The sequence below is a fragment of the Tamandua tetradactyla genome, chromosome 2 (genome assembly GCF_023851605.1).
Source record: "Tamandua tetradactyla isolate mTamTet1 chromosome 2, mTamTet1.pri, whole genome shotgun sequence".
NCBI classification, from domain to species: domain Eukaryota; kingdom Metazoa; phylum Chordata; class Mammalia; order Pilosa; family Myrmecophagidae; genus Tamandua; species Tamandua tetradactyla.
The window spans coordinates 196,986,429-197,011,072 of NC_135328.1; the positions used below are offsets into that span (position 1 = coordinate 196,986,429).

A 24,644-nucleotide genomic window follows, 5' to 3' on the forward strand; every position below is an offset into this window, starting at 1 on the left:
GAGGTTATTCTTAAGCATTAAGTAGATATCACCTTGTTATTCAAGATGTAGTGGAGAGGCTGGAGGGAATTGCCTGAAAATGTAGTGCTGTGTTCCAGTAGCCATGTTTCTTGATGATGACTGAACAATGATATAGCTTTCACAATGAGACTCTGTGAATGTGAAAACTGTGTGTCTGATGCTCCTTTTAGCTATTATATCAACAGAAGAGTAGAACATATGGAATAAAAATAAATAATAGGGGGAACAAATGTTAAAATAAATTCAGTTTGAAATGCTAGTGATAAATGAAAGCGAGAGGTAAGGGGTATGGTATGTATAGTCTTTTTTTCCTCTATTATCATTTTATTTCTTTTTCTGTTGTCTTTTTATTTCTTTTTCTAAATTGACGCAAATGTACTAAGAAATGATGAATATGCAACTATGTGATGATATTAAGAATTACTGATCATATATGTAGAATGGAATGATATCTTAATGTTTTGTTTGTAATTTTTTTTAATTAATAAAAAGTTTAAAAAAAAAAAAAAGCAACTCCCCGTACCCCTTGTAGTCATATTCCTGCCTCCAGACATCCCTTTTACTTTAAAATATTCAGCATACAGCTTTAGGAATCATCTTCCAAAAATGCTACTTTAATTATGCCACTTAATCACCATTGCTCAAAAACTTTAAGCAACCACTCATTGTTTACCAAATTCAAATTCCACACTCAGGACCACAAAGAGAAAGAAAGGGGAAGCATATTAAAATCAACTGAAAGACTAAGTGAAAAGATAAACGTAAAGCACTTGGTCTATGAATGTGCCAAGTGCTTTACATATATTAGTATTTCCCAAATCTTGCATGGTAGGATTTTACAGTCGAGGAAATAGGCTTAAAGAGTCCAGTAATTTGTCTAAGATTATCCAGGTAGTACATGGTTGAGCTAAGATACAAATTCTATTTATATAACTGCAAAGTACATATTTTTAATTATCAAACTACACTGTTTCCTAAATGAGGATATCACCATTCAGTTCACAGTGATAAGAGCATTAAATTAAAGGATTTATGTGAAAGCACCCAGCCAGAGCTTCACATGGCTGATTCTTCCCATCATTTGGTCCTCAGTCAAGACATCGCCTCCTCAAAGGGCTCCTTGACTATCCTAGACAAAAGGCAGAATGTGATCCCATACTATTTAATCATTTACCCTAGTTTAGTTTCTTCATAGCACTTACCACTGTCTGAAATTTATTTATATGTCTGTTAACATGTTTTACTGTCTCTTCTTACTAGAATATAAATTCCAAGAGGACTGTGCCTACCTTGTTCACTGTTTTGTATTCCCTGTGCTAGAAAAGGATGTAACATATAAATGCTAAATAAATATTTGTTGCATGAATGAGTTAATAAAGACTCAGGTTATAGAGGGAAAGTATTCCTTGCTTTTAGCATCTGTAAAAAGTAAAAAATCAGCTCAACATAATTCAACCCTAACCTATCCAAATTACCAGCCCTGGAAGAAAATTTTACCAAAAGTAGGAAGTAAAAACTTTAAATACTTAAATTTCTTATGCGACTTAAAAATTGACTTAATTTTAATAAATTAATTATAAGTATCATTGCTGAAACTCATTTATGCTTTCAGGCATATCAAGTCCTCTCTACTTGATAATATAAGATAATAATATTATATCTTATATAATTCTCATAAAGGGGATCAAGGCTCTGAGATGTTCAATTACTCACCCAAGTTAGTAAAAGTAGGAACCAGGACTTGGGCTCAGGTTTGTTTGACCCCTTCAAAGTCCATATTTTAAATCATTACACTAGATTGTCTCCCTCATTGAACTGCATGCATACAAACAATCAGAGCTAAAATGATTTTGTTCTTAATAAAGCATTTTGGAACAGCCCTTAGATCATGGCATTATTTACAGTAAATACTAGAAATCCTGTGAAGAAGAAAGCTTATCTATTGCTTTACTCTAATCTCTGGTTCTGAGGCATTGTAAAGTAAAATAAAATGGCTGCCTTCATTGGCAGGAGAAAAATCCTTTCTGAGAACAACTTTTCCAGAGGACAAAAACAATTGACCTGTAAGGATATCCGAGGCACTGATACATACAGGGGCACTGATAAGCAACATCTGGTGATAAACCAGTTTAGGTCCCATAGAGAGGGCTTATCAGAATGGACAAGTACACCAAACTAATCAAAGTATATCTGCTCCCCACTTTGTAAGCAACCTGCTATGTAAAATGGAAATCTAATGTTAGCCAATCAAAACATTTCCTCATTTGCTTCAGCATTTGCCTTACATGTGCTTCCCATTTCCACCCCCTGGGGTATGGGATACTGCCCAATTCATGATTTGCTCTTTAAAGTTGTGAGATCCTAAACTGCATGTAAAGTTTTTCTTTTATCCGCATCAAACTGTCCTACCTGGGCAGCCTCGTAGGTGATAGTTTTGGTCTCAGTGTGGACAATAGGGACGTCTTTGGTTGGGATTTCACTTTTTGCAGCATTGGCAGTATCTGAGATGGTGACAGTCTGAGTCTTCACCAATGGAGGCTGTGAAGCAGTAAATAAAGAGTTATTGGAGTCTTTCTAACAGCTGCGGAGAACTAATCTTCTGACATTGATCTGATCAAAGCGTTAGCAAAGGGTTAGATCAATCTCCAAAGGCATTATACACTGCCCACTTTGACACTATTCCAAAATAGCCCCGATAAGGTGTCAAATTATGAGGGATATTAAAGAACAGCATTTCTGTAATCACTTTCGTATGCTTAACGGAAAGTTGTAAGACCAGACAGCTACAATTGGTGGCATAAAACACTTCAGACTGACCTTCAGATTTTGAATATAAAGCTATTTGTCAAATAGCAGTCACTTTCATTTGCCCTTGTGACTGTATCGCTATGATTAGGAAAATCAGCCATATTTCCTCCACAAAGTATAAATGGTACATAAAACACCAATGACACTGGGAGACATAACTCTGAAATGCATTAACTTCTTTCAAATCAATGTCAGATAATCACTTTGGAGTTGTTGAGAAGAAACAGTATTTGGAAAACTGGAAAGAAAAATAAATCAGTTCTACCACCACCTGATGATTAACCTCAGAATTTGAGAAGAATGAACATTAGTGGAATATCAAAGGCCTTCTTGCCCATCAGCTCACCTTCCCCGAGATTATCAATCACCCTAAAATTCCCATTTGAGAAGATTAGTGCCTGTGACCACAAAAGCCTCTGTGAGTAGGGTCAGTGGGAGTGGTGGGACTGCACTATGTGTCTGTAATACATGAGTTATTTGAGGCCTGAAATCTCATAAAAAATCCCAGCTGCCCATTTAATTAAGATTATTTGACTTTTTGAGCATGGTCTCAGAACACCTAAGGCTCCTCACCATAGAAGTCTCAGAAACACATCTCTTCAAATAGCCCATGCTTGAGCAAGGAAAAGGGGAATATATTTAAACCAGCCTCATAGATAAATAGCTGGAGCTTAGTCCCAAGAGTTTAAGTCAGCAGAGGAGAAAGCATTTCTAGCTATGGATTTAATTCCTCCAAATAAATTTCTTTGTAGCAATCAGTAGCTTTAATTTTATTCTGTGATTTTAAAAAAAGCAGAGAGGCCACCCTCACCACCACCACCTCCTCCATAGAACAGATTTTGGCCCTTTCCCAAAGAGAGTCATTAGACCTGCATTACTGAATCAGTTACTACCTGGAAACTTCGAATGAGGTTGGGGAACTGGTTTCCCACACAAGTGTAAAGAAATGATCCATTATGCTTTCCAAGTGGTTCTCCTGGAGTAACATGTTCTTCACCTCTCTCTGCCTTTTTTTCACCAAGTTGCAGCTGGCAGGAAGCTGGTGTTATTGACAACTTGCCCATGGGGCCTTTTAAGGCACTGACCTGTTCCTCCATTCCTATACACTCCCCACTTGGGCCTCCTGGCATCTCCTTAATATCAAGATGGCCAGCTGCCCCCTGCACCTTCTCTTCTGTCTCCTTGCTGCTTATGGAGCAGGAGCCAAAGTCAAAGCTTTGCAGAGATTCCGATGGGGTGGTCATTTGGCTCTCACTAGGAACTACTGAATGCTTGGGGCCCTCCTGTTCAGAGTCAGGGTTAGTAGATGGCCCCTTTGCCACAGCAGCCATCTCCTCTGTGCGAATGCCATTTATACTCTACAAATGAATGACACATACAAAAGCAAGAAGAAAAGATTAGGAATATATGGGAATATAAGTGTCCAAACTCATTTTGATCAGATTTCTATAACACTGTTAATGTGAGAAATCATTTCAGTGTGCCTCATACAGTATCCAGCATTTTGTATTCTTATGGTCTTTCCTGTAGAACATATTTCCTTCATACTTAAATGAGTTACTTTGCCGTTCCTAAATACCTAGACTCATTACTACACACAGGTTATAATACAACTCATGAGTGAATCAAAACATACTCTTGAGGAGTACAATGAGGTTGAAAAATGTTCCACACCTCCAAGCCATATATATTATAATAGCCTCTAATGGAGAAACTAAAATCTAGATTTTGGATGGCAGGGGTATAGACGTTGAATAGATCCAGCACTGATTTACTCAAATAGTTTTCATGGCATCAAATATATTAAAAATACTGAAATGCTTTTTGAAAATAGAATAAAACTGACTCAGCAGCAGAGATGCATTTTTCCATAGATGAATGACACAACACTTCCAACCTCCAGGAGAAACAAATCCTGGAAACACAGAAGAGTTCTCTCCTGGTCTAAATGTCTCACACCACAGGAAAATAGTTCCAAAATAAGTACTTCAAAGAGAATTTATAGAAAGGTGCTCCAGATGAAGGAAGAAATACAGTTTATACTAGCAGGAAAGGAATGTGAGCCATTTGAAAAACTAACGATCTAACAGAAGCTAAATGTCATAGCAAGTAACATCTCCATGTACTCACCAGAAACCTATGAATCAGCTACCTGGGACTGAAATTTTGTTTGAGATCATTTTAGCATATTATATACCACACAGAAACTGTATAATAGAAAGGGATTTTTAAGAAGATGTGCAAACACGTGCCTGGGGTATACAACATGTGCTTGGAAAAGCTTACACATTTTTGTGCTTTAATCATTTTATAAGTTTTATGTTACAAAATTATTGTTACTTATTATCTTGTAAACTAGCCTCTATTGCAATGAATATAAACCAGCAGTCTCTTAGGGTAAAAAAGATGCACTGTACTCAAAAACTTCAGGCCAACTTTATTCCTAAGCCATTCTGAAAAATGCAACTCAAGAGCATCTCAAAGTGGTACAAGCTGAAATCAAATTAGGAAGGTGTTTCATTGGCTGATTATGAATATTACTTAGGATATAAAATATGTTATTGGGAGATGACAATAGGGGCTATTTCTGACTGCAGACGCATCAGAGATAAAGAAAACATTCTTGCCAAGGGTATATGAATTTCCTCATGTTTAAAATGAGAATAATACTTGGCTTGACTCATAGGGTTGTGAAAACCAAATACAATAACATATCTGGAAGCACTTTGTGGAGTTTTAAAGCACTATACTGAATTATTTAATTAAACTGACATTAACTGAGCATCCCATTATGGGCCATGGTCTTGGGACACTAAAATGAATTTGTGTTATATTATTAATAATATTATACTGCTTTCTAAGGCATTTATCTCACCAGTCTTTTTTGAGTCCAAGAAGCTGCTACAGAGCTGTCCAAAAATAATTACCTGATAATAAATTAACAGGCTTTTTCAAATGGCTATGTGCAAGCACTGGGAAGAGCATATACAAACCCATTCACATGCAGAGAAACTTCACAGCTTCTGAAAATAATTTTTTCACAACTGAGAATGCTGATTAATAATCAGGAAAATACTTAAAATAATCAAATAAGAGCCAACTTTGTGCAGTCTGCTCAAGAAATAAGTGGTGGTCTTTCAAGAAGCTATTTGTGAATTAAACATTGCTTAGGTCAGCACCACCTGGCTAATAGCACACAGTTACTACTGCTGAATAAAATTAGATCAATCATTTTTTCAAAGCATGTAAAGAAGACACCATGAGTAAAAGCTGTAGCAACTGTAATATTAATTCAACATATATTTATTGAGCACCTAATATGTACTACTCAAAGAAAAACTGACAACAGTTCGATTACCACTTATAGCACTCTCACATGTGACCAAATCAATCTTTCCAGCTGGCTCTGTTGTCCAGATCTCTGGTTATTTTCCCAAGCATGTGGTGGCAACATGCCACCAATTAAACTAATCTCTGCTACTGCCTGGGCTCCTCACTCCAACTTCCTCCCAAGTTTTTTTTTTTTTTTTTTTAATTTTACCAAGTTTTTTATTATTAGTAAATAGCACCATCATCCATCCAATCCTCCGTGTCGGAATCCTGACAGTCATGTCCAGGGCCTTCTTCACACTCCCTCCAAGCCCCACATATTACATCATCAGGTCATTTCTATTCTACTGGAACTTCTCCTTTATCAACTGCTTGTCTTCATTCCTACATTCACTACCTTTATTCAAGCTGTTATGCCTTGTCCAGACTACTGCTAATGCCCCAAACTGCTTTTCTTCTTTCTTCTCTTTCTTCCCTCTCATCTCAAACTTTCCTTGAGTAATCATCTACTCTGCTTCCAAAGTATTATTTCTAAAATACAACACTGAAAATTGCATCTTTCAGCTTAAATTTCTTCAGTGGCACATCTTTGTGTTGTGGTTAAAGTCTAGACCCTTTAGTAAGACACAGAAAACACATAAAAACCTCACTCTCCAGTTTCATCCTTTACATCTCTGCATATATTCTTCCCTCCATTCATTTAAAAACTGAAGATTCTCAGTTCCATTTTAAAAGTCAATGGCAAAAAAAGAGTCAGTGACTCCTGCTGAGTATACAATTCAGTATTTTCTATGAGGGAAGAAAAACTGTTTTTTTCCTAAAGGCATTCTCTTGAAAACTATTTATTCAAAGAGATGTGTAATAGGATCATTAAACCCTGTGGATGTATGTGACTTTATGAGTTAAAACTCAACCCTCTCTTGGTTGTGGATCTCAGATATCATTAAAAGCAGGCTGTGGGTGTTTCACAGGTATTTTGTTGCCAATCCATTAAATGCAAACCAAAACCTTTATCTTTAATTAAAAGATTTACATATTTGAAGAGACTGTCAAAAGAACCACAGTTATGTTTTACAATACTACCTTATCCTAAAAGCACCACAGTGCATTCTGAAAAATTTTCTAAATTTTTGCTATATAAAGTAAGAACCATATAATTTTTTTTTTTTCCTGGAGGGATGAGGTAGTAAATTTTCCACACACAATTGGTCACTAGCTCCCTGCTTAGTGAAGACCAATTTTATCTTTGGGTGACAACAGAAAAACAATTCCTTTCTCTGTTAAAATGAAGGGTAAAAAAAACCCTGCTATTGTCTCATTTTATCTTCTTAGATATTAAAATCCTGGGCGGGCAGATAAAGTTCAAGTGACGAACTACAGTATCACTGTCAAGCTTGCCAACAGATTTCAGGGACCCACTTTCATCTCAGGACTGTGGTTAGATGTTAGGATTGGGGAGAAGACAAAACTGCTGACTTCAAAGATTAAACTTATCCATTTAAATGTGTTATTTTCTTATATGTGTAATTATGTACCTGAAAAAGACCATAAGAATATACACTAATATTTAGTGATGGGATAGCAAATTATTTGTTTTTTCCTTTGGGTTTTTCATTTTTTAAATGAATATGTATTACTTTCATAATCAGAAAAATGTTATTAAAATTATTTTCCTATGTAAGCTTTTGTATCTAGCTTCAGTAATAGAATGATTTTTTTAATTCCTTTTTGCATGGGCAGGCATCAGGAATTGAACCTGGATCTCTGGCATGGCAGGCAAGAACTCCACCTGCTGAGCCACCATGGCCCGCTCTAGAATGATTTTTAAAATCTGAAGTCTGGTAAACATTTATGAAGAAAGAGTTGATAAATCCTTAGTGTCCTCCAAGCTTTTAGAAAGAAACTAAATCTTAATAAGTTCCTACAAAGAAAAAGTAGTTAATAGCAAAAATTATTAAAAATGTCAGTAGCTGGTAAATAGTATGAAAATTCTTTTATAAGGATAATAAAAAATAAAAAACTTTGTTAATTTAGTGAATTTGTTTTAAAAGTGAAAGTCAGTGATGATGGATTTAATTTATATGGGAGGAAAAGAAATAGCTCAAATGTAAGTTGCAGCTTCATTTTATGTGCGTGTGTGTATAATTTGAAATCTACCATAAAAAATCTGGTTTATTTCACAAAGGAGACAAAGTTAAAAATCATTGGAGGATGGCAGGTTTCATAAAGGTGAACTAGCTGCCATAATGTCAGGAAGTGCAAATCTCTGCAGGGTTCCTTCTCAACTGTACAAATCTCTCTGAAACTCAAGTATCTTCCTAATTAGCGTTTAAAGTTTAAATTATTGTACCTTTCCCTTGACTTCTATCTACTTAGCCTTCTTTTTATAATTATTATTTTTTTAATTAAAGAAATTATAGGCTTACAGAAAAATCATGTAAAAAATACAGCATTCCCATGTCTTGTTTAATGTTTTCTGATTTAAGAGATGCAAGGGATATTCTCATGAATATGAATAAAGATATGTATGGTTCTATGTGTGATATAATTTCTCAGTAAATTTTATCAGCTCTCTGCTTCTGAAACAATGAAGACACTCAAAGGAAATTATCACTTTCTTGCTAGAGTAATGATAACAATTAGGAATTTAAAATATTAAAGATCAAAGTAACTCGAAATTTGTTCTAAATAATTACCTGTTGTACATGCTATAGATCAACACCATCACACTTCACATCCAGAATGACTTTATATTTATCAAAAGATAACTTTCTGCAAAGAAATGGAAACCAGAGCAATAAAGATAGCCTGTCCTCATATGGCAATAAGTGTTTCCTAAGCATCTGAAGTGGGCCAAGCCTATGGAGTTAACTAAAGCTGGACTTCCTTTCAGCTATTTTTTAGCAAGTTCTCAGCCAGGTCCTTATTATATTTTAGAAAGCATCACTAGTCAGAACTTTGAGGGAAAAAAAATTGTTACAGAAGAAAAGAATATGTAAATATAAGACTATCTAATAAATATTCCTGAGTCAAGAAATTCAGGAAGAACACTGCGTAGGCCATTTTTAATGGCTAGTTTTGAGATCTATATTGCCTATTAAAAAAGAAAATAGAAGACACATTTCTGATTAGTCACAAAATTAATAGCCATTTTAAAGCTTGATAGATTTATTGCTGTTTCTAGGGCCCAAAGCATGTCTTTCTATATTGTTAATACCACACATTTCGGTTAGCGAAAATACCAACCTTTTCTCAAAAAGAGTCTGAGATTCGGAATCTCTCTATTCACTTTACACAATGGAATTCCAAAGTCTACCACACCTATTAAACAACTATTGTTTTCCACATAATCCTCATTCTATTTTGCCACTTGGTCAAGTAAAATGAGATTTAAGGCCTTCTAAGTACTACTTAATGAAATGATCAACTCTGAAATGTCACACTCATCTTTTTTTTTCACCCTCATTATTGCAATGACTTGGTGGCTTGTTGAAATGTAAATACCTCAGGGAAAGTTAATATGTTAAACTGTTATCATTATCTCTATACTTCAGAAAAAAGGAATTCATTCGATTTTTAATGAAATTTATATAGATTTTATTTAAAAAAATAAGTTTTGATAAGAAAAAGGGAGAGGACAGGAGGTAGCAGTGAGATAAGGGGGAGGGGGGACAGACTCACATATACCCACAGAGCATATTACCCTTGCTTTGCAAACCCAGTAAGAAATGCTTTGCACTGCAATTGCCCACAGAACCAGCAGGAATCGAGGTTATCTTGCTAGGCACAGAGAAGGAAGATACCCAGCAGAAGAATCCAGCTCCTGGTTCTTAACTAAAGTAAACAATAAATATTACAGATAATAAACAATAAATATTATCAACAACGTATTTAAATAATAGCCCCCAAATGGTTCACAACATGCAAACTAAAACATAGAATCCAATCTTGATAAGATCAGTTAATTGCGAGTGCTTTGTTCCTACATTCTTCTTTTTAATAAAACATGGCAAGTTTATGTCTCAGCAAAGAATGCTTTAAATTGCTGGGGGAAAAAGCTCTAACATATATCTTTATTATATACAAAGATATTATATATAAAGATATATATATCTTTATACGTTAATATATTATCAATATTTGTCATCTTATTTTAAAACATTTTAAATATTAGTGTTTCCCTTGGTTGTATAATTAGTAGGAACACTAAAACTGATTAATTAAAAAAAAATTAGCCATAACACATGCTTTTAAATGGGCACTTGCAATAAAAGATAAATCAGATATGGTAATAGCTTCTTTTGCAAAAGCCATGTGTAAACAGCACATAAAAAAGACAAGTCAAGCAGCAGTAGCCCATTCTTCAGCCAAAAAAGGAAACAAAAGAAGAAAGAACAAAAATTACAAAAAAGAAAAACATTCCCTGACCCTCCCCACCCCAAAGCCTCATAAACAATAGTTTTGGTACAATTTTGGTAGAAAACTCAGGCCAACTGGTGGTTTAAAAAGAAACAATATAATCACAAACACTGAAGATGGGGATAAACTAACAACCATGTGGCTATTAAGAATACTTAAAAATTCTATTGTTCATCTCTGGGGTGCCATCCTTTATCATACAATACATTTCTCTTCATTGTAAGTTTGTTCTCTTGACTAGAGTCCCTCCCCTCACTTTTTTTTTTTTTTTTAAGTTTGGCATGCTATTAGTTATCCTCGTAGTATTCACTAGCTTCTCCATAAAACTCAAAGCTACTGTCATGGTACACCGCTACTCTCTGGCATATGAAGATTATACCTGGATAAAGAGGCTTATTCTGGTAGTTGGCTTTTACTAAGTTAAAGTTGATAAAATTGCTTATTATAGGAAAATCACTCCACAACGCAGCATTTCTATGAATAACTATGGTATTCTTTAAACATAGTTTTTATCATTTTCTAAATAGTGCTGTTATTAGATTATCCCCAGAATAGATGAATGTAAAGCAAACAGCTTCAAAATCCGTGCCTGAAGCAAAATTTTAACTATTAAATAATAGAAAATTTTGCCTTTACACTGCACTCACCAGCAAGGACTCCACAGATCAAATGAGTGTTCTCAAACCTGAATAGAACTATAGAAGTCAAAGTACTAATATTGGGTAAATATTAAAGGTTATACTAAACATGTCTAGGAGACAAGAAGCCCTTTTTGGCCAACTTTATTTTATAAGACTATGAAGAGCCATGTGGGAGGGGAAAGGCAGGGCAGATAGAGATGTAGAGTAAGAGGCTATAATCAGGAACACACTCTGACCATTTAGTATGGTCAGCATTCACATGGAAAAAAAATTGAATTCATATGGCAGAATTTCTCAGAATTCAATTCCAAAAATGATTTAAGTCATAATAAGTGCTTAAGAAAAACGTAATACCGCAATTTGATCGCTGGAAAACAGCACCTTGATTCCATAGAGCTAAATGTAAAAGAAAACTATCATTAAATACCAACTACCTGTGTCTTCTCTTTCTGGAAGATTCTATAATAATGAAAATGGTTTCCCATGTTAACATTTTCAAGAACCTCTTAAAAGGAATACGGCTTTGGGGAAACAATACAAAATTTGTATATTGCTCAGATTTGACTACAAGGTACCTACTTTAATGTAGTATAGAGACCACTCCAAAATGTGGATTGTTCACCTTAAGTAGTCATCTGGATAATACAACAACTTCTACAGCTGAGAGAGTCAGATAAGGGAAGGTTTACCCAAGGTGAAGTAAAAAATAAATTGATATACGTTCCGATAATTCCACATTACAAGAGCAAGCTCTTGTCACACCTACACACCCACACCCACTCCATTCTTCACTCTTCAAAGTGATCAGAGTGGCAATACTGGATGGTTAATAACTACTAATCTGTAGAGTGCTTCTAAAGAAAAGAAAAGAAAAGAAAAATTCTGCATATTAAAAATGCTTCTAACAGATGTGACACATGTTGTAGTGACTAAGTGTTGTAGGGACTGATTAAGGTGGTGAGAAAAAAAGTTATTTACTTTTAACACTTGGTAGAAATAAGTAATGAGTTCAAAGATGACTTAAAACATTCATATTCCGAGGACTGAATTCTCTTACAACTGAATAAACGATGACAGTGAAAATATGGAACAATAAGAGAACTTCTCTGGAAAGACTAGCTGACAGTCATCTCTTACAGATTAGCTGAAACAGAAGTTCCTTTTCTCTTATTTATTTTTTTTATAGTGGGTCTGTCTATGCACAGTAACACTGAGTTTTATTTCCTTAATGACTTGCAGCAACCAGAATCAGATTTATAATATGATTTATTCATAAATTTACATATTAACAGAACAAATTATCTCGGAAAAACATCAAAGAAAATGTCCCCAAAGAGAAGTTCTTTAGCAGATTTCTTTGGGTTCAAATATATTGCTGAGCTGTTAATGGATGAACAATTTATTCAACTAAGTATCAGAAGCTAAAGAATCCCAGACAAGAGAACTAAAAGCAACATAGATTTAGGGATTTATTAGAAAGCACCTCCCAAAGCTAATTACAGGTCAAGGAAACCATGAGAACACAAGCAAGTCAAATAGGGAGCAAAGACACAAAAGAACATAACTTTTATTGTGATTTATTGGTAAATACTGCCCAAATAGGTAATGGATTAGGGAATTCCCCTCAGAGAAATTTCTTTATTTTAAAAGTAATGATTAGAAAAAGGGACTCTTTTGAAGTGTTTTCCTTAGATACTCAACCTTAAATGCATACAACTGCCCAAAGCAATGAGGTGTATCAAAAGCTGAGAAAGAAATCTTCACTTTCTTTACGATGACTGTAAAACAACTCTAAAACCTTGTTAAAGAGAAGGTGATTTGGGACGTGTTGCTTGTTTATTCCTTAGAGGAAAATGGAGGCACATCTTTTAAAACTAAACAAAATAAAGGGCGTTGTTGGACTCATCAGTGAATATGTTAAGAGCACAGTAAAGAAAGAGTAAGTTGGAAAAATGACAAAGAAAGGGTGCTGTGGAGATTACAGGTAGTTTAGACTGGAGTTCAGGTGTACCATTAATTGCCAGATAAACAGAAACCACCTTGACTTTTGTCTTCCATTTCGAATCATAAACAAAGCCAAAAAATACTTCGAAACTGAAAGAAAATGCTAGGCTTGTAACAGTTACTCAAAACACTCAGTGCAAAGGCAGGAAATGTAATTCATCAGTTCTCTGGTCTATAACAGGGATCAGTAAATTGGCCAGCAGGAAAAAATTCAGCCCTCTCCTTTTTGTATGGCTATGAGCTGGTTGGGGAAAAAACAGAGGAATATTTAGTGATTCATAAATATTACACGGAATTCACATTTCAGCGTTCATAAAGTTTGATCAAAGTCATGCTCATTCATTTGTGTATCATTTATGGCTACTTTCACTCTACAATGGCAGAGTTGGATAGTTGTGGCAGAAACTATATTGCCTGAAAAACCTAAAATATCTATCTGGCCCTTTGCAGAAAGAGTTGACCAACCTCTGATATGTATGATATATAAAACCCACAAGAGTTTGATTATTCGGTGTTTTTATATCTGGCAAAATATAGCAGAAAGGTATTAAATTGCTCTCAGCAATGTATTTTAGATAAACATAAATGGTCAAATAAGTGGTTCCCTTTGTGACATCACTCTCCAAGATGAGTTTATATTTACAGACCTGCACCCAAGTCTCAGAGAATATATACTATACTGAAAATAGTTTATTATATCGCCTACTGTAAATGAACAAGAACTTTCATTTTGGAACCAAATTACAAGACGTTAACAAGAGGGACTGACATCTATCACAGAAATATACACAGAATTCCTGAATCCACCAAAGACAAAACTATAGGATTAATGAGTGAGAGAAGGGGCTCCTAGGCTATCTGCATGTGCTGACTGGGCATATGATGATTATTTGAAAGGATGAATTTGGAAAGCTTTCTGAGAATGCTTGCTGCCAACATAATTCAATCACTGTATTTGTAGAGAAATGACACTCCAAAATGTATAAATTCGGCACAAATTTGGGTTCTAATACAAGAGATTCTAGGTGAAAATTTAGAGTTTATCCATTACCATCTGTGATTAATTTTTAATTCAATTTTACAAATGGTAATTATTTGTTATATACAAGGCAATGTGGTACCTGGGATGCAAAGGTGACACACAGGCAAACAAAGATGAATAAACAAGACCTCTTCTTTGAGAATTTCACAGTTTTGAGAAAATAGACACAACTAAAAGAGGTGTTGAACAACATTTCAAACACTTATAACTTTTTCTGGTGGGCATTTAATCATAATCAGAATATTAAACAGAAACTAACTTTCTATAATTTTATTATGTCATACTGATATAAATCAAATCACATGGGGGCCTTAATGAATGTAAAGGTTCATCAGGCTGTCAGAGGAGGCAAACAAATTTAGAATGCAGGTTCTAGTGTGCTTCCTCAAAATATAATAGTGATATTATCTTAGCAACAGATTCTACGCTATAAGAAATTTCCAAAGCCACAAAATCACCACCCTTCTCTTGTTTATTCTAAAATAAATAAATAAATAAATAAAAATAAAAATCCAAGTGCCTATTTTTTCTATAGGAAGGCAGGATTACCACGGATATCAAAATGTGCTCTAAGAGAAAGTAAGATGGATAAGGACATAAAGAAGCAACACATGGACAGCAAAGCCAGAAAGATAAAGAGCTGATAAAAAATGAAAACTATAAAAAGAAAGAAAGGACAGAAGAAGAAGGACAACATGCTAGGGGGGAAGATTAGGACAGATCTGAGTATCAGCTGGTAAGTTATTTAAGGGCAAGAATTGTGACTAATTTCCAACACAAGGATTACCTTTAACCATGTGGAAGATAGGAAATTATTCAGAATGCCTCCATTCAGAACAAAGAAGTAAAAGCTAAAGGGAAATAGATTTTGACTTAATATACAAGTGATTTATATAAAATTAGAGCTATCCAGTCTTTGGGTTGACCTAGATGGCAACACAAGACATTCCACAATGCTGTTTACCCACAGAATCTTTTGACAACTAGCAAAAGCTAGCAGAGTCTTCTCCCTCAAAACTACAGAAAACAATTAAAGGATTGCAGTAACTGGGTGACTGCCAAAACAAAAACACAGCTTTAAAAACAGTAGGAGAAGCCCATGGTATCTTTGCTGGCCTCTTCCCCACCCCTTCACTGGGGTGGTACAGAGATAGCAGGTGTTCCTATTTGGGTCACTGGCCATGTTCCAGAGCGGGTAGAGTAATCATTATTTGCATACTGGAATGCCTATATGTCCATGCTAATCTATTAAGTAGCAGCCTGAAAGACTGAAAGAGGAAAGTGGTCTCTGGCTCAACCTCCCAGAACTTGCCCTGCAGAAAGAAATGGCTAGTAGACAGCCACGCCTGTGTAAGAAACAATTAAGAAAAACAGGATGGGACAAAGGATTACTGGCTTTAAGTTACACAATAGAGTACCCTGAAGGGGGAGAAATTCCATTTCAAAGGGAGTAGAGGGGACATTTGGATTCCTATAAAACAGGAAAATTCCTAAGATTCAGAAAAAACAGAGAAGACCCTGGACTTCACTGATCTTGATAGAAGGGCTAAACTCGGAAGGAGAACACCAGTCAACACCGAGACAACTTGCGGAAACTGTGAAAGGTGCTTTATTGCCTTGGTTTGTTTTTGTTAGCTCCTGGCAAGAAGGAAATCTGTCATTTCACTAGTTATTTGTAAACTTAAGGAACAGACAGCTCAGACAGAATCTCAGAGTTAATACTTTAATCCTACATAATCCCAGCATTATGGATAACTCATAGACTAAACCCAGAGATAACACATATATTAAAATGTACAGTGCACCAAAAAGTTACAAAACAAACAAAGAAACAAGAAATGATGACTATTTCAAGATAAAAATTCAGAAACTATTAAGGAAGAAGACCTGACTGTACACATACTGGACAAAGACTTAAAAATAAATAGCTCTTATTGATATGCTCAAAGAGATAAGGAAAAAACACAGAAAAAATAAAGCATATCAAGAAAACAATGAAAGAAAAGTATGAGAATCTCAATAAAGAAACAGAAATTTTTAAAAGGAACCAAACAGAAATAATGGAGTTGAAGACCACAATAAATGAAATGAAAAATTCCCTAGAGGGTTTCAATAGCAGATTGGTGCTAGCAGAAGAATAATCAGTGAATTTGAAGACAACACAATTGAAATTGCTTAGGCTGAGGAGCAGAAAGAAAAAAGAATGAAAAAAAAGAGCGTAAGAGACCTGAGAGACATCATCAAGCATATCGATACATACATCATGGAAATTCTAGAAGGAGAAAAGAGAAAGGGACAGGAAGAATATTTTTAAAAATCCATGGCAGAATAGACCATATGCTGGGTCACAAAGCAAGTCTTAACAAATTTAAAAAGATTGAAATCATACACAACACTTTCTCAGATCATAAAGGAATGAAGTTGGAAATCAATAATAGGCGGAGTGCCAGAAAATTCATAAATACATGGAGGCTCAACAACACACTCTTAAACAACAAGTGGGTCAAAGAAGAAATTGCAAGAGAAATTAGTAAATACCTAGAGGCAAATGAAAATGAAGACACAACATATCAAAACTTATGGGACGCAGCAAAGGCAGTGCTAAGAGGGAAATTTATTGCCCTAAATGCCTTTATCAGAAAAAAAGAAAAGGCAAAAATGCAGGAATTAACTGTCCACTTGGAAGAACTGGAGAAAGAACAGCAAACTAATCCCAAAGCAAGGAAAAGGAAAGAAATAACAAAGATCAGAGCAGAAATAAATGAAATTGAAAACATGAAAACAATAGAGAAAATCAATAAGACCAGAAGTTGGTTCTATGAGAAAATCAACAAGATTGATGGGCCCTTAGCAAGATTGACAAAAAGAAGAAGAGAGAGGATGCAAATAAATAAGATCAGAAATGGAAGAGGAGACATAACTACTGACCTCACAGAAATAAAGGAGGTAATAACAGGATACTATGAACAACTTTACGCTAACAAATACAACAATTTAGATGAAATGGACAGGTTCCTGGAAAGACATGAACAACCAACTTTGACTCAAGAAGAAATAGACGACCTCAACAAACCAATCACAAGTAAAGAGATTGAATTAGTTATTCAAAAGCTCCCTAAAAAGAAAAGTCCAGGACAAGACGGCTTCACATGTGAATTCTATCAAACATTCCAGAAAGAATTAGTACCTACTCTCCTCAAACTCTTCAACATAATCGAAGTGGAGGGAAAACTACCTAATTCATTCTATGAAGCCAACATCACCCTCATACCAAAACCAGGCAAAGATATTACAAAAAAAGAAAACTACAGACCAATCTCTCTAATGAATACAGATGCAAAAATCCTCAATAAAATTCTAGCAAATCGTATCCAACAACACATTAAAAGAATTATACATCATGACCAAGTAGGATTCATCCCAGGTATGCAAGGATGGTTCAACAGAAGAAAATCAATTAATGTAATACACCATATCAACAAATCAAAGCAGAAAAATCACATGATCATCTCAATTGATGCAGAGAAGGCATTTGACAAGATTCAACATTCTTTCCTGCTGAAAACACTTCAAAAGATAGGAATACAAGGGAACTTCCTTAAAATGATAGAGGGAATATATGAAAAACCCACAGCTAATATCATCCTCAATGGGGAAAAATTGAAAACTTTCCCCCTAAGATCAGGAACAAGACAAGGATGTCCACTATCACCACTATTATTCAACATCGTGTTGAAAGTTCTAGCCAGAGCAATTAGGCAAGAAAAAGAAATACAAGGCATCAAAATTGGAAAGGAAGAAGTAAAACTATCACTGTTTGCAGACGATATGATACTATACATAGAAAACCCAGAAAAATCCACAACAAAATTACTAGAGCTAATAAATGAGTACAGCAAAGTAGCAGGCTACAAGATCAACATTCAAAAATCTGTAGCTTTTCTATACACTAGTAATGAACAAGCTGAGGTGGAAATCAGGAAACGAATCCCATTTACAATCGCAACTAAAAGAATAAAATACCTAGGAATAAATTTAACCAAAGAGACAAAAAACCTATATAAAGAAAACTATAAAAAACTGCTAAAAGAAATCACAGAAGACCTAAATAGATGGAAGGGCATACTGTGTTCATGGATTGGAAGACTAAATATAATTAAGATGTCAATCCTACCTAAACTCATCTACAGATTCAATGCAATACCAATCAAAATCCCAACAACTTATTTTTCAGAATTAGAAAAACCAATAAGCAAATTTATCTGGAAGGGCAGGGTGCCCCGAATTGCTAAAAACATCTTGAAGAAAAAAAACGAAGCTGCAGGTCTAGCGATGCCGGACTTTAAGGCATATTATGAAGCCACAGTGGTCAAAACAGCATGGTATTGGCATAAAGATAGATATATCGACCAATGGAATCGAATAGAGTGCTCAGATATAGACCCTCTCATCTATGGACACTTGATCTTTGATAAGGCAGTCAAGCCAACTCACCTGGGACAGAACAGTCTCTTCAATAAATGGTGCCTAGAGAACTGGATATCCATAAGTAAAAGAATGAAAGAAGACCCGTATCTCACACCTTATACAAAAATTAACTCAAAATGGATCAAAGATCTAAACATTAGGTCTAAGACCATAAAACAGTTAGAGGAAAATGTAGGGAGATATCTTACGAATCTTACAACTGGAGGCGGTTTTATGGACCTTAAACCTAAAGCAAGAGCACTGAAGAAAGAAAGAAATAAATGGAAGCTCCTCAAAATTAAACACTTTTGTGCATCAAAGAACTTCATCAAGAAAGTAGAAAGACAGCCTACACAATGGGAGACAATATTTGGAAACGACATATCAGATAAAGGTCTAGTATCCAGAATTTATAAAGAGATTGTTCAACTCAACAACAAAAAGACAGCCAACCCAATTACAAAATGGGAAAAAGACTTGAACAGACACCTACCAGAAGAAGAAATACGGATGGCCAAGAGGCACATGAAGAGATGCTCAATATCCCTGGCCATTAGAGAAATGCAAATCAAAACCACAATGAGATATCATCTCACACCCACCAGAATGGCCATTATCAACAAAACAGAAAATGACAAGTGCTGGAGAGGATGCGGAGAAACAGGCACACTTATCCACTGTTGGTGGGAATGTCAAAGGGTGCAACCACTGTGGAAGGCAGTTTGGCGGTTCCTCAAAAAGCTGCATATAGAATTGCCATACGACCCAGCAATACCATTGCTAGGTATCTACTCAAAGGACTTAAGGGCAAAGACACAAACGGACATTTGCACACCAATGTTTATAGCAGCGTTATTTACAATTGCAAAGAGATGGAAACAGCCAAAATGTCCATCAACAGAAGAGTGGCTAAATAAACTGTGGTATATACATACGATGGAATATTATGCAACTTTAAGACAAGATAAACTTATGAACCATGTAATAACATGGATGGACCTAGAGAATATTATGCTGAGTGAATCCAGCCAAAAACTAAAGGACAAATACTGTATGGTCCCACTGATGTGAACGGACATTCTAGAATAAACTTGAAATATGTCATTGGTAACAGAGTTCAGCAGGAGTTAGAAACAGGGTAAGACAATGGGTAATTGAAGCTGAAGGGATACAGACTGTGCAACAGGACTAGATACAAGTTGTTAAATGTACTCTATACAATAGAATATTATTCAGCAGTAAAAAGGAATGAAGTTCTGACACATGCAACAACATGAATGAACCTTGAAGACATCATGTTGAGTGAAATAAGCCAGACACAAAACAAAAAATACTGTATGGTCTCACCGATAGAAATAATTTAAAAAGCAAATTCATAGAGTCATAAACTAGAATAATGGTTACCAGGGTTGGAGTGGAGATAGGGAATGGGGAGTTAATGATTAATTGATACGAGTTTTTTCTGTTTGGGGTAAGGGAAAAGTTTTGGTCATGGTGGTAATGTTAGGACAACACTGTGAATGTAGTTAACACCACCAAATTACATTCTTTAATATGGCTAAAAGGGAAATTTTAAGTTGTATATATGCTACTAAAATAATTTTTTATACAACACAGTGAATCCTAATATAAACTATGACTATAAGTAACAGTTTAATTATAATAATATTGTTTCATCAAATCTAACAGTTACCACATTAATGCAAACAGTTAATAAGGAAAACTGCGTGTGTGAGAAAGGAGCATATGGGAAATCTGTATTTTCTGCATGATTTTCCTGAAAACCTACTTCTCTAATAAAATTAATTATATATATGTATGTGTACACACACACACACACACACACACATATATATATGGCTATCTCTCTTATCTATCCTCACTCTAACACCATATCTTCTTAACCAATTGAGATACCCCTTCCTAGCCCTGCCCCAACATATTTCTTTTTGGGTCATACATAGTCTGTTGCAGTAAAAAGGATATCCTTTATATATATATTTTTAATATATATATATATATCAATACAGTAAAAAGGATATCCTTTATTTATATATATATTTATATATATATCAGTGCTGTCCAAAGGTATAAGTGCTAAAAAGGGAGATCTTTAAGCACAGGCTGGGAGATCATTTGGCAGAGCTGTTATAGAGAACAATTAAGCACTAGGAGGGACTAGAGTCAGATTAGGGGCCTATCCAATCTTAAAACTCTGATAATGCTTTGCCTTTGTTCCCTGAAATTCATAGCATAGTGCCTCGCTACTTGGGCAATCAATGAATTCTTAATTCTTATTCTCTGTGTTTTACTGAGACAGGATACTACATACAGAGTCTTCATAAACAGTTGAAACTGAGAGGCTGAATTGTATCCTTTATTGACTTTGGGAACAAGAGCTCATTTGTATTCAATGCCATACCCCTCCCTTTTAATCTTTGAAATGCCAGATTTATTCTATTTATCAAAATAGGATTCTGACTATGATAAAGGGGAAGACATTGCTGCCTCTAAGAATCAATCACAAAAGACTACAAAAGCATTCCCAAAGCATCTGTTTCTTCAACAATCTGCCATCTTTACATTTAGTTAGGCTAGTATTAAATTATTTAGGTTTATCCTGTATTTCTGATCTGTGGGAATAATAACTGCTTACTACACTGAACCATATTTACTTTTTTTCTTTCAAGTTCTAGTACGATAGGAATTTAGTGTATAAATTATTGATCATGGCAATCCCTCTCTCTCTTCTGGCTTAATTTTGTATGGCTCCCTCTCTTATCTCTCCTCACTCCAATACCATATCTTCTCAACCAATTGAGGTGCCCCTTCCTAGCCCTGCCCTAATGTGTTTCTTTGTGAGTCACATATAGTCTGTTGCAGTAAAAAGGATATTCTAAGGCATGAAAGGTAACAGCAGCAGAAAAAAGAGCTTCCTTATTTGCAATGGATGGAGGGGCCTAAGGGTACATTGACTGAGGAAGGAAGGGGAAACTGTGGTATGTACATACAATGGAATATTGAGCAGGCCGCAAGAAGGAATGAAGCTGTGAGGTATGCAACTAGGTGAATGAACCTTGGGGATAATATACTATGTTAAATGAAATAAGCCAGAAACAAAAAGACAAAAATTATAATGCTTCACTAATATGGACTAATTATAACGTGCAAACTCTGAGACTTGAACTTGAGAGCATAGATTATCAAGTGAAGGACTATTATAAAGGTTCCTAGATTGTAAACTTTACAGCAGTCAAATCTATTCTGGAGTGGTAATTGTTATTTCTAAATTGAGATGCTGAGCTCTTTGTGTATAACCTGGTCATTCCTGGAAACTTTAGGTATCTGTGCGATACCTGGGACACAGAGCTAGTGTTCTGTAGCTATGAAAGTCAGCATTACCCCATTCAGCAACGGTTAAAAACATGGAAAAAGTGATCAGACTTCAATTAGAGATGTAAATGAAGTTGATCTAATTAGGACTAAGGTAAATCAGACTAAAGGGTAAAGGATGATACTGAATGTATTTTAAAACTTCAGCTTCTGCGTGAGATCAAAGGAAGAGATGGTTATTTGGTGCAAAATTTGTATTTTCAGTAGCACACTATCTAATTTAACTTGTATGGTCAGCTTATTCGAACACCCATAATTACATGGAACCTTGAATAGGGAGTAAGACCATGTTGGTGTGATGTCCTGATACATCCCAGAGTAATTCGAACAGAAGATCAAAAAGTATTCGCAAAGTCTCCTTGAGGGACGGGGAGAAAAGGTGGAAATATTAAACTTCACCACCTGGGGAAGACCTGATAGTCTTATAAGCATTGGAACTGTCAATATGATAGGCCAAGTCCTCAATCTAGAGGTTTGCCCTTATGAAACTTACTCCTGCAAAGGAGAAACCAAGCCTACTTATGAATACACCTAAGAGGAACCCCTAGAATATGGCTTTTGTTGCTCAGATATGGCTTCTCTCTCTAAACTAACTCTGTAGGTGAATTCACTAGACATGACTCTAGGGGTGTAAATCTTCCTGGCAACGTGGGACATGACTCCCAGGGAAGAGCTATGGGAGTGAGAAAGCCCTCTTGACCAAATGAGGGAAGAGAAATGAAACAAAATCAAGTTTCAGTGGCTGAGAGATTTCAAATAGAGTCAAGAAGTCATTCTGGAGGTTATTCTTATGTATTATATAGATATTCCTTTTCAGTTTTTTGGGTATTGGAGTAGCTATAGGGAAATACCTGATACTGCTGAACTGTAATCCAACAGCCTTGATTCCTGAAGATGATTGTATAACTATATAACTTTTAAGGTGTGACCATGACTGTGAAAACCTCGTTAACTAACACTCCCTTTATTCACTGTATGTATAGATGAGTAAGAAAATAAAAACAAAAAATAAATAAATAATGGGCAGTAAGGGGTATGGGATGTTTTGGGCTGTCTTTTTTACTTTCATTTTTATTTTTAGTCTTATTTTTATTTTTTTGGGAGTAATTAAAATATTCAAAAATTGGTTGTGATGAATGCCTAGGTATATGATGATACTGTAAACCACTGATTGTACACTTTGGATGATTATATGGTATGTGAATATATGATATATATCAATAAAATTGCATTAAAAAGAAGCTGCCTTATTAATATCATATACTATAGTATAAAGGAAGCAAATGTGGTTATTCCATATGTCACATAAACTAGAAAATAAAAGGAAGGACGTGGCCTAGTTTCTACTACCAAAATACAAACAATAGAGGTAGCTCGAGGGCAATGAAAAAAAGGTAAATTTCTATGTGTAATATAAATGATATAATAGTCTTTTTCAATGCTGTAAAGAACTTAAGGATTTTATAATTTCTATGAAGAGGAACAGAATGACAGCAACTCCGTAGAGAAGTTCTATACATCTTTACTATACTCAATACCCTGGAGAAAAAAGAGCAACAATCAGAAAATGTCTCATTATTTTTGCCTTTTCTGTCTTCCTTTTATAAAAGTGTGGCCACTGGTAAAGCCCAAGTATAAATTTTGATTGGTAATGGCTTTCAAAAAATAAATAAACTTCTAATGATTAGTGTATCCTATACTTATCAGAAGGAAGTATTTCAGAAGTGACTTAGGAAATTAGGGGAAAGCTAATTTTTTTTTTATATCCACAGAAATTTCAGAGTAAAATTTATAATTTAATAGAAAGAAATACACCAGGTTCTAGGATGACAAGTGGAAATCTAATCAAACTTATTAGATCTGTTCAGATAACTGACATCAACAGATAATCCCTAGTCTGATTTTAGTCAACAGTCAATCTCTTCTCCCCTCAAAACTTTTACCGAAGACGTAAACAATAATAAAATTGATTCATGCAAGTTGAATATCTTTGGGATTCCAAGTATTTCCATATAAAAAAATTGCTAAAAGATAGGTCCAAAATATAGATGTTGGGTTTATTTTCAAGTATGGCCCATCTGGATAAAATTAATTGCTTAAAAGTATAATAGATTTGGAAAGTCATTTTTAACTTTAGTAGTTTTATGTGCTTGGTCAAACATCACTGAGTAGATGGAAATAAACACAGCTATTGAACTGCTTACTTTTAAGGAAAATATTCCAAGAAGTTAATGCATTCTTGCTTTTGCTTTAATTTTCATTTTCTTAACTCCTCAAAGACCAAGAATTGATCTGGTATTCCAATGACAATCAGAGCCTCTGGTTTTTGAAACATGTCACAAAACTATTCTCATGAGGTAGGTCAGTCTCCATACTACTTAAGTGGAAATGTGAACACCAAGTATTTAAGTGAACTCAGAGTGCCCTGGAAATGAATGGCAAAACCAAGGCAAACCCTAAGATTTTTTACCTGTATATACTGACACTTTAGTCCAAATTGTTTTGTTTTTTTTTACTTA

At 35.0% G+C, this 24,644-nt stretch overlaps 1 protein-coding gene across 19 annotated transcripts in view; it reads right to left on the reverse strand.

Annotated features, from left to right (window-relative positions):
- Nucleotides 1–24,644, reverse strand: part of EPB41 (erythrocyte membrane protein band 4.1) — a 318,202-nt gene that overhangs the window by 12,821 nt on the left and 280,737 nt on the right. For 10 of the 19 annotated variants that reach the window (XM_077150570.1, XM_077150568.1, XM_077150566.1 and 7 more), the window contains one exon: nt 2,431–2,559. The exons of 1 other annotated variant lie outside the window; for it this stretch is intronic. In XM_077150570.1, coding sequence (XP_077006685.1) covers nt 2,431–2,559 — 129 coding nt within the window. Of the gene's footprint in view, nt 1–2,430; nt 2,560–3,722; nt 4,188–24,644 lie in introns of all 19 variants that reach the window. 8 more of the 19 variants (XM_077150561.1, XM_077150557.1, XM_077150555.1 and 5 more) reach the window with 1 other exon arrangement.